The 9079-nt window shown below is 42.9% G+C and overlaps 1 protein-coding gene across 2 annotated transcripts; it reads right to left on the bottom strand.

The window, feature by feature from the left end:
- Window positions 1-50: 50 nt before the first annotated feature.
- On the bottom strand, window positions 51-9013 carry PDCD7 (programmed cell death 7). Of its 2 annotated transcripts, none has more exons than XM_079954321.1 (5): window positions 8098-9013; window positions 6269-6407; window positions 4907-5143; window positions 3981-4068; window positions 51-1270 (listed from the first exon to the last, which is right to left on the bottom strand). In XM_079954321.1, the coding sequence occupies exons 1-5, from the start codon at window positions 9010-9012 to the stop codon at window positions 1153-1155; spliced, it is 1497 nt and encodes a 498-aa protein (XP_079810447.1). In that variant the 5' UTR covers window position 9013; the 3' UTR covers window positions 51-1152. The 2 variants fall into 2 exon arrangements, with proteins under 2 accessions (XP_079810447.1, XP_079810448.1); XM_079954322.1 differs by lacking the exon at window positions 51-1270 and adding an exon at window positions 1281-1744 and having other exon boundaries at window positions 3960-4068.
- Between the last annotated feature and the right edge of the window lie 66 nt (window positions 9014-9079).

Here is a 9079-nt window from a genome sequence, read left to right as displayed (position 1 = left end):
CCCTGAACTAAAGATTCAATTGATACAGAATATGATAGCCTATCAACATACAATGACAGTCCCACAATGTTCTGCAACCTTCAAATAACAGGGGCCATGGAGAATGTTACCATGCTAATGAAGTTTATTTTACAAGGTTTGTAAACATTAGATGTTCAGGTTTTTTGGTTCACATGCACAGGAATTGTTTATGCAACACCAAACCAATATTTGACATTCTATTAAATTAACAAAAATACCCTAACCTGTATCGCTTCTGTAGTGTTCTTACTTTAAGAGATGATAGAAAAAATGCTTTCCTGAGTATGTACATCTTGTAAGCACATTAAAAAAAAAAAATTAAGGCGCAAGTTGCACAAAAAAACAGCAATGGTGCTATTAATTCTCTCCACGTTGTTTCATCTTAGTGTTTTAGCTTTTAAAACCACTACACCAAACTTGCAAGGAGGCGATAATTGACCACATCTGTCAATTCACTTAAGTAACAGCACATAAGACTAAGATAAACACGGAGGCAATTTTTAAAATGAGAGTTCAAAAAAGAGCTGAAACTTGAGAACCCGGATATGGCTCTAAAGAGTTCAATGACAGTCTTTGATGTTGCTTCAAGATTATTACCTGATTTCCCATGAAATATCAGAACATTAAAAACACATGCAACAATATTTAGCAGCTGCATTAAGTTATATGGCCCTGGGATTGTATTTCGCCTCAGCAGGATGTAGTTAATGACACAGGTTCTCAAGTTAGGTTTTGTTGCTACACATGCCCATGACAAATTAATTTCCCTGCTATAGATGCTGTTGTCCAGAAATAATACATTTAAAAAGTCTAAGGAAAAATGTCCTGCTTTTAAAGTTCGCAGGAGCAGATAACGTGCAATGATGTTGTAATTAAATTCCTCCAAACAGTGTTTTAAAAAACAAGATCTGAAGCAAATCTCTGCCAGTGCTACTAACCAGACATTCACATTTCCGGAATACAACATTTTTGGGGGGCAGTATATGTCTTCTGAATCAGCTGTTGCATATTCATCTTATGTATTCTGTGCCCCTGCTTTATAAGAAAAAGATTGAGAGTTTTTCAAGTCCAAGGGAATTAATGAAGTACGCTTTATCACTTGTGTTGCTATTCTTTTAGACTTTGAACACATCATCCAACAGCTGTAGCCCAGATGTCACTAGAAGGTTGACAGGGAATGACCCATCCTGGTGGGATAAAGTTTCCTTCAGGATGATCTGTAGGCACCAGGTATCGATCCCATTCATGCCTTAAACATAATAAAGTTAGTTATGCAGCATATTGAGTACTGTGTTCAATCCTCCTGAAATCTTAATTTCCCACCATTAATTTTACAACTTAAGTGTTGATGTGAGTTGGGGAGATGAGTGCAAAGCACTGTGGCCACCCAACGGATCCTTGTCAGTGGACAGCATTAGAGACATGTTTTGCACTGTCCACTACTACAGTATCTCCAAGTACCTCATAGGGGTACATGGCATCCCATAACTTGTAGGGAAGTAAAGACATGGCTCTTGGGAGACCCAGTAAAGCAGTCTCTTATTCTTGGTAATGCCACTATCTGGGTCCAGAGGGAAGTTTTAGCAGCAACAACAGTTTTGCTGACTGCAACTTGAACAGTAACTGCTACAACAAATATCTGACAGGAATTAATACTACACCACAACGTAAAAAAGCAGGTAAGTTTCAAGATTTGACAAAATTGTTACAGCTTTATTTTTTACTACAACACTGAGAAAAATCTAACAGTATTGGAGAAAGAAAAGTTTCAGAATGAGACAGGGTTAACTGTGGTTAAGAAAGTGAAATATTTGGGGATAAATATGACATCTAAAAATTTGAATTTATTTAAAGATAATTACGAGAAAACCTGGATGGAAGTAAAAAAAGACTTAGAAATTTGGTCAAATATGAAGTTTTCCTTGTTGGGTCGAATTTCAGTTATAAAAATGAATGTATTGCCTAGAATGTTGTTTTTGTTCCAAACATTGCAAATAGTGGATAAGATGGATTGTTTCAAGAAATGGCAGGAAGATATTTCTAAATTTGTCTGGCAGGGCAAGAAGCCTAGAATAAAATTTAAGATATTAACTGATGCGAAAGAAAGGGGCGGATTTGCCCTGCCAGACCTTAAACTGTACTATGAATCAGCAGCTTTCTGCTGGTTGAAAGAATGGCTACTTCTGGAGAATACTGACATTTTGGATTTAGAAGGTTTTGACAATTTTTTTGGATGGCATGCATATCTGTGGTACGACAAGGTAAAAGTTCACAAGGGTTTTAAAAATCATATTGTCAGGAAAGCATTATATAATGTCTGGATTAGATATAAAGATTTGCTGGAAAGTAAAACTCCAAGGTAAAAGGTAAAGGTAAAGGTACCCCTGCCCGTACGGGCCAGTCTTGACAGACACTGGGGTTGTGCGCCCATCTCACTTAAGAGGCCAGGGGCCAGCGCTGTCCGGAGACACTACCGGGTCACGTGGCCAGCGTGACATCGCTGCTCTGGCGAGCCAGAGCCGCACACGGAAACGCCGTTTACCTTCCCGCCGGTAAGCGGTCCCTATTTATCTACTTGCACCCGGAGGTGCTTTCGAACTGCTAGGTTGGCAGGCGCTGGGACCGAGCTGCGGGAGCGCACCCCGCCGCAGGGATTCGAACCGCCGACCTTTCGATCGGCAAGCCCTAGGCGCTGAGGCTTTAACCCACAGCGCCACCTGCGTCCCTAAACTCCAAGGTGGTTGTCGCCAATGGAGGCAAAAGCTGTTAAAAAACTAAATATGGAGGTCAATTGGCCGAGATATTGGGAAATTTTGGAGCAAGAGGGAGACAGATTGAAATTGCAAAGTTTTGACAAGTTAAAAGGGAAAGTGAGAGACTGGCTTCATTACTATCAGATAATGGAAGTCTTTAAATTAGACAGGAAAGTTGGCTTCCAGGTGGAAAAATCAAAAATAGAAACTGAATTGTTAAAGCCCAGTACTAAGAATTTGTCAAGAATGTATAATTTGCTGTTGAAATGGAACACACAAGATGAAATGGTTAAATCTGCAATGATTAAATGGGCGCAGGACATTGGTCATGACATTATGTTTGCTGACTGGGAAAAGTTATGGACCACCGGGATGAAATTTACGGCATGTAATGCCTTGAGAGAAAATATTATGAAAATGATTTATAGGTGGTACATGACCCCAGTCAAACTTGCAAAAATCTATCATTTGCCCGAGAATAAATGTTGGAAGTGTAAAGAAACAGAAGGAACATTCTTTCACCTTTGGTGGACGTGCCCAAGGATTAAGGCTTTCTGGGAACTGATCTATTATGAACTGAAAAAGGTACTTAAGTACACTTTCCCTAAGAAACCAGAGGCCTTTCTCCTGGGCATGGTCGGCTAATTGGTGTTAAAGAAGGATAGAACCTTTTTTATGTATGCTACAACAGCAGCAAGAATACTCATTGCAAAGTACTGGAAGACACAAGACCTACCCACCGTGGAAGAGTGGCAGACGAAAGTGATTGACTATATGGGATTGGCAGAGATGACGAGCAGAATCCGAGACCAGGGAAGAGCAACGGCGGAAGAAGATTGGACAAAATTTAAAGATTATTTAAAGAAATACTCAAAAATTAGTGAATGCTAGATTGATGCTGAATGAGAAAAATAGGGGTTAACAGCAATAATGGTTAAGTTAAAGAAAATGAGTGTTATTATAATTAAGTTGAAAGTAAGGGAGGGATTTGTTAATTAATTAATTCGACACGAGAATGCAGAAAGGGGAGGTATGAGGAAGTCGGGAGAGTAAGGAATATGAAATTAAGAGTGTGAAATTATACATGTTGTATGTTTTTCTATTGTTATGTTTTGTGTGTTATGATAAAAAGCTGTGGAAAATTTAATAAAAATTATTATTAAAAAAAAAAAATATATATTTTACTACAACACTGATTAAACTTACCTGATCTGGATAAGAGATGGCACAGAATACTCAGCCTGCAAATAATACTGTGTGAAGGGCTCCAAAAGGCGGGCAAGGGGAAATTCCTCTGAAAAACAGGATAATAATTAAGAAAAACAAGTGCCATGAAAAACTACCAGACACAGAAGCATATCCCAAGAATGTAAGCCATACATTATTTGCTACAGAGAATACTAAAACTGACTGTTATAATACTGTTACATAAAATCCTAACTGGACATGTTGATAGAAACATAGGGATTGCATAAATATATTAAAAATCAGGAAGTAGCTCCCATCATTTTATTCTATGACTCTCTGCAATCAAATATTGCCTATTGAGATTAAGAAGGTGCCTTCAATGTACTATTTTTGGTGCCTGATAAAAACATTATTGTTTAGACAAATCTACCCAGCTGCTTGAAGTAATTTTAATCTGTTTTAGTATTTTAACTTTTGTATGTTTTAAAATATGGTTCTGAATTTTTCTCAATTTTATCATTGTGCCTTTTTGTAAACCACTTTTGAGAATTTCTACAATCAAGAAGTGTATAAACTTTATGAAATAAAATAAATAATTAAGATTTAAACATAAACTATCTCTGGTGTGGGTTGATAGCTGGAGAATACGCCTGCATTGTAAAACAAGCACTTGGGACTGTATCCAACATTTTCTGTCAGCTACTGTGAGCGGATGGGTGAGTTTTAATGTTACGCAACAGAGGAATCCAACACAAGTGTTTCACTAGCAGAAACACACTGTGCAACAGACTGCACAATTTGCTGTGCACCATTTGCTAGCAAACTGCTTATGTATTCTCTTGCACAACAATGATCTGTTGGTGCAAAACATTTCACCAGTGGGACAAGTATAACTTAGCACTACACTGAATACAACCCCTGAGAAACAATACGCTGAAGGTTACCTGGTTCCCCAAACAGTTTTGAATCCATTTCCCGCTTCTGCTGCAGAAGTTTCTCCTTTTCCCGCTTCAGCTTCTTTTCCATTTCTCTTTTCCTTTCCTCTTCCTGTTCTCCTTCCAGCATAACCCGCAGAGCTCGTTCTTCAGCTTCATAGAGTTCAGTGCGTGTTTTTATCAATGCTCTTAAGCTCTGGACTTCATTCTCGAAGGCGTCATCTGCAGCTGGGGGCGGACAAACACCTGCAGCAAAAAACAGAACAGAAACCACAACCCACACCAGATTACTTGACTTTTCCTCCACATACTGATCCAGAACAGTGAAATGCATGTAAACAAGACAACAGAAGCATCCCCACTGGTGAGTAATCTTGCTCTGAGGTGGCATCCTCACACACCCTATCTCACTTGCTTTTAACAGGGTGGTCAGTTGCTTGGGTGCGTATTATTTCCCTCTCCCTAATTGCATGTTTTTTCACTGTTCAAGGACAGAGGAGGAACCAGGTGCAGTAGCTTACTTCACTGAAATATGGTATTTATGAATTTTACATTTTATTATATAGCCCCGAAGAAAAATGAACACTTAACATAACAACATGGAACATAAAAAACAAACCTGTAGAAGCACCTGTGTTTGATTAAAACAAAAACAAAAACCAGATAAGCAAATGTGTATATTGCACAGTAAAATACAAATTACGTTGAATAAAAACTGGAAACTTGTGTTTATTAACTGATTTCTTCACTGCCACCTAAGAAGACCATCTGTGAATTCCACAAGTGGACATATTGGTGTGTCAGCTTCTTAGGTGTCAGCTTCTTCGTGGTCAATGAAGGAAATAGTCTTGCAAAGTTGTCTTAAATGAGTCTATAGCCTTGGGTCTCTTGACGCTCTCAAATAGCTTGTTAATTTTTCCATTATTGCCATATTCTACAGCTCTTCATACCAGAATTGAAGAATTAGTCCAGCTGCATCTTTTCAATGCTGGGTAATAACAAGGTGTGTTGACACTTGCATACAGCATAATAGGTCACTGGAAGAGGCATCCCTTATGCTGGGTATTTATAACAAATATTTGCAAAAAATATAAATGCTTCAGAAGTTCTAATGGTTTCAGTGCCTTACAGATGCTTTGAGTGCACTTCGTCCAGGGCAGGATGCTATGCTTTCAACCAAATATTTGTTTTAACAATACAAGTCTTCCAAGACCTAATTTATATATTGAACCATATTTTATAAACAATACATAAGCAATACAAGCCTGACTGAAATGTTGGAGCCATTACACAAACAGCTTTCCAGCTATGTTTCAGCATATATCTAAGTAAGGAGTATAAAAAGTACATGCAATTCTGAGTCATGTTTACCTTTCCTCGCTGCTGCTTCTTTTCTTAGTTTCCTAAGCTTTTCTAAGCCACGCAGGATTTCTGCCATACGCTTTGTGTCTGCTTGTTTTTTCCTTACTTCAGATAACACACTGTCTGCAGCAGCTTTAAGTTCTTGTTCCTATATGAGCAAAAATATGAATAAAGGAATTAAGAACACGTGTAGGCTCATCTAGTTGAACATCCTGTGTTCACTGGCCAGCCAGATCCTTCAAAGCCCACAAATAGGACAATAAGGAAAGAGCCCCTCATCACTGTTTGTCTCAGTAACTCCTAGGGGTAAACACAGCTCATGGCAGACAGCTGTCAACAGATCCACCCTCCTTGAGTTTGCCTTCTCACTTGCAGTGACATACATATTAGTTAACACCTGGCATTAAAAAACAGGTGCTAGGGCTCAATTTGCTGCAAGCTGTGGCAGCACTCATAGGTTTCTTTTCTAGAACAGGATACTGCCTATAGACCGAGACTGTCATGAAACTACTTATATCTACTAGACTCAAAAACAGTTACCAATGATGATTAGGCAATCTTCATGAGACACCTGCTTGCTATGCCTCAGGTTTTGTCCCCAAGTTTCAGGGTCCCACGTTTTCTTGGGATTTGTAGGGAAAGGATAAGAATCTCATTGTGAAAGGCCAAAAAAGGGGAGTAGCCTATTGTCTTCAGCACCCATCACTGTAACAGTTTGAATGAATGCAAAAACAAGTACACATTTGTGCACCAAGAATGCTATACAATAATATGTAAATGGAACTGACTGGCTCCAGTTTTCCCCTTGGATCCATTTTATTGTTCAGCAAGCTTCACTTCTTACCTACTACTCTACCCTGTGATTCACTAGGGGCTGCTCTTTGCTCCTGTCCTACAAACCTCCATCCCCTGATATAACCAGCACTAACCCTCAACTCCCAAGCTCCACCCCTGTCTTAGGAGAACTGACAATCCTTACTCTGAGTGTCTCAACTACAAAGCACAACTGCTCCTCAAAATGAACTATAATCCACTTGTCACTGGAGAGCAGTCTTTGTTAAAAATACATTTGGAGCAAACATGCAGATCAAGGGTCTATAGCATGTAGCCCACCATTTTGTGCATCCCATACAGGGTTGATAGTAATCCCAGGCACTTGCCAACCTCAGGCTTCCCTGAATCACTTGCTCCATGCTAAGCACAAACATGGAGTGAACCAGCAGTGAAGAGATGGTGCTGAAACTGTGCTTTGTGTTTATGCTGTTTGCCAACTAGGACTGACGATTCCAGCTCACTGCCCAGTGTACAAAGAAGACCCTGGAAGGGTTTGAATTGTGACACACGAACATCACTGTAGAGAATAACAATATTCTCTCTAGAGAGTACAGATTCAGCAGGCAGCTTATTTCAACACCAACATCAGTCAGTGAAGAATATACCTTTCCAAAATAGCTGATTTGAAACTTTTTTGGGGGATGACTTTTTTTGAATGGTTTTATGTATAATTGCTGTTAACCATGCTGCTATTTTTAATTAGCAGTATATATTTTATAAATAAAATAATTATTTAGCACTATTAATGCAGCTAATAAAACGTGTTTAGTGTTCAAAACAATTCAGTTTACTATTCCCTGCAACAATCCAGTAACGTAGGGTACTATCTCAACACTGCAGGTGGATGTGAACAACAGGGGTTTGCCTAAAGCAGAGATCCTGGTGCCCTCCGCTGGACTACAACTCCCATCAGCCCCTGCCAGCACGGCAAATACAGCCAATAAATCCCAAAGCACCGACTACCCTGGGGGGAATTCGTTGGCATCCCTCAAAGCGCAACCCACCCGGTGCCTCTCCTCGACTTCCAGGGCGCGCCTGGCCCGCCAGCTCTCGATCCGCGCCTCCCTCTGGGCCTCGCGGCCCGCCTCCTCCTCGCGAGCGGCCCGCGCCTCCTGCCTCCGCGCTTGGCGCCGCAGCCTCTTCTTGCGGCTCTTCTCCGCGTGGCGGCGCAGCAGGGCCAGGGGAGCCTCCGCCGCCGCCTCGACCCGCAGGGGCCGCACCACCTCCCGCAGCTCCGCCAGCCGGGCCTCGGCCTCGGCCACTTCCTCGGCCTTGGCGTGGTCGTCCCGCCGCCGCCAGGCCCCGCACAACGCTGTCACCTGCGCCACCAGCCGCAGCGCCTCCGCCGCCAACGGGCCCGCCTGGCTGGGCTTCAAGCCGCACGGCTTCGGGGGAGAGGCGGCGGCGGCGGCGCCTTCGGTGCGGCGGCAAGCCAAGAAGCGGCTTAGCCATTGCTCGCTCTCGTCGCCGCCGTCGCCTCGCCTCAGGCCGCCGGCTGAGGCAGCAGCGTCAGGCCCGAGCGGGAGCCTTGGCTTCTCCCCGGCCACGAAGGGCAGCGCCTCGGGCCTCCATTGAGGCGAGGGCCGCTCCGGAGGCGGGAACCTTGGCTTCTCCCCGGCTATGTAAGGCGGCGCCTCGGGCCTCCATTGAGGCGAGGGCAGCTCCGGAGGTTTCTGCTGCTGCTGCTGCCACGGAGGAGGGGGCAGCGGCGGCCGGAATGGCGGCGGGTAAGCGGGGGTAGGAAGGCCTCGGCCATCCGCCGAAAAAGGCGGGAACGGGGAAAGAGGAAACTGAGGGTGGTGAGGCGGCGGCGGCGGCCCGCCATAAACACCCTGCGGAGGAGCCCCCGTCGGCGGGAAGTAGTGGGGCTGAGGGGGCCTCGCGAAGGATGAGGCAAACGGCGGCGGCTGTTGCGACATCTCGCCCCCTTCACGCCTCAAGAGGCCTAGTTAGCAGAATGGTACGCTGTCTCTCTCGCCTTCGCAT

The sequence above is a fragment of the Podarcis cretensis genome (assembly GCF_951804945.1).
Source record: "Podarcis cretensis genome assembly, chromosome: 14".
NCBI classification, from domain to species: domain Eukaryota; kingdom Metazoa; phylum Chordata; class Lepidosauria; order Squamata; family Lacertidae; genus Podarcis; species Podarcis cretensis.
This window is presented reverse-complemented; position numbering and strand designations above follow the sequence as displayed.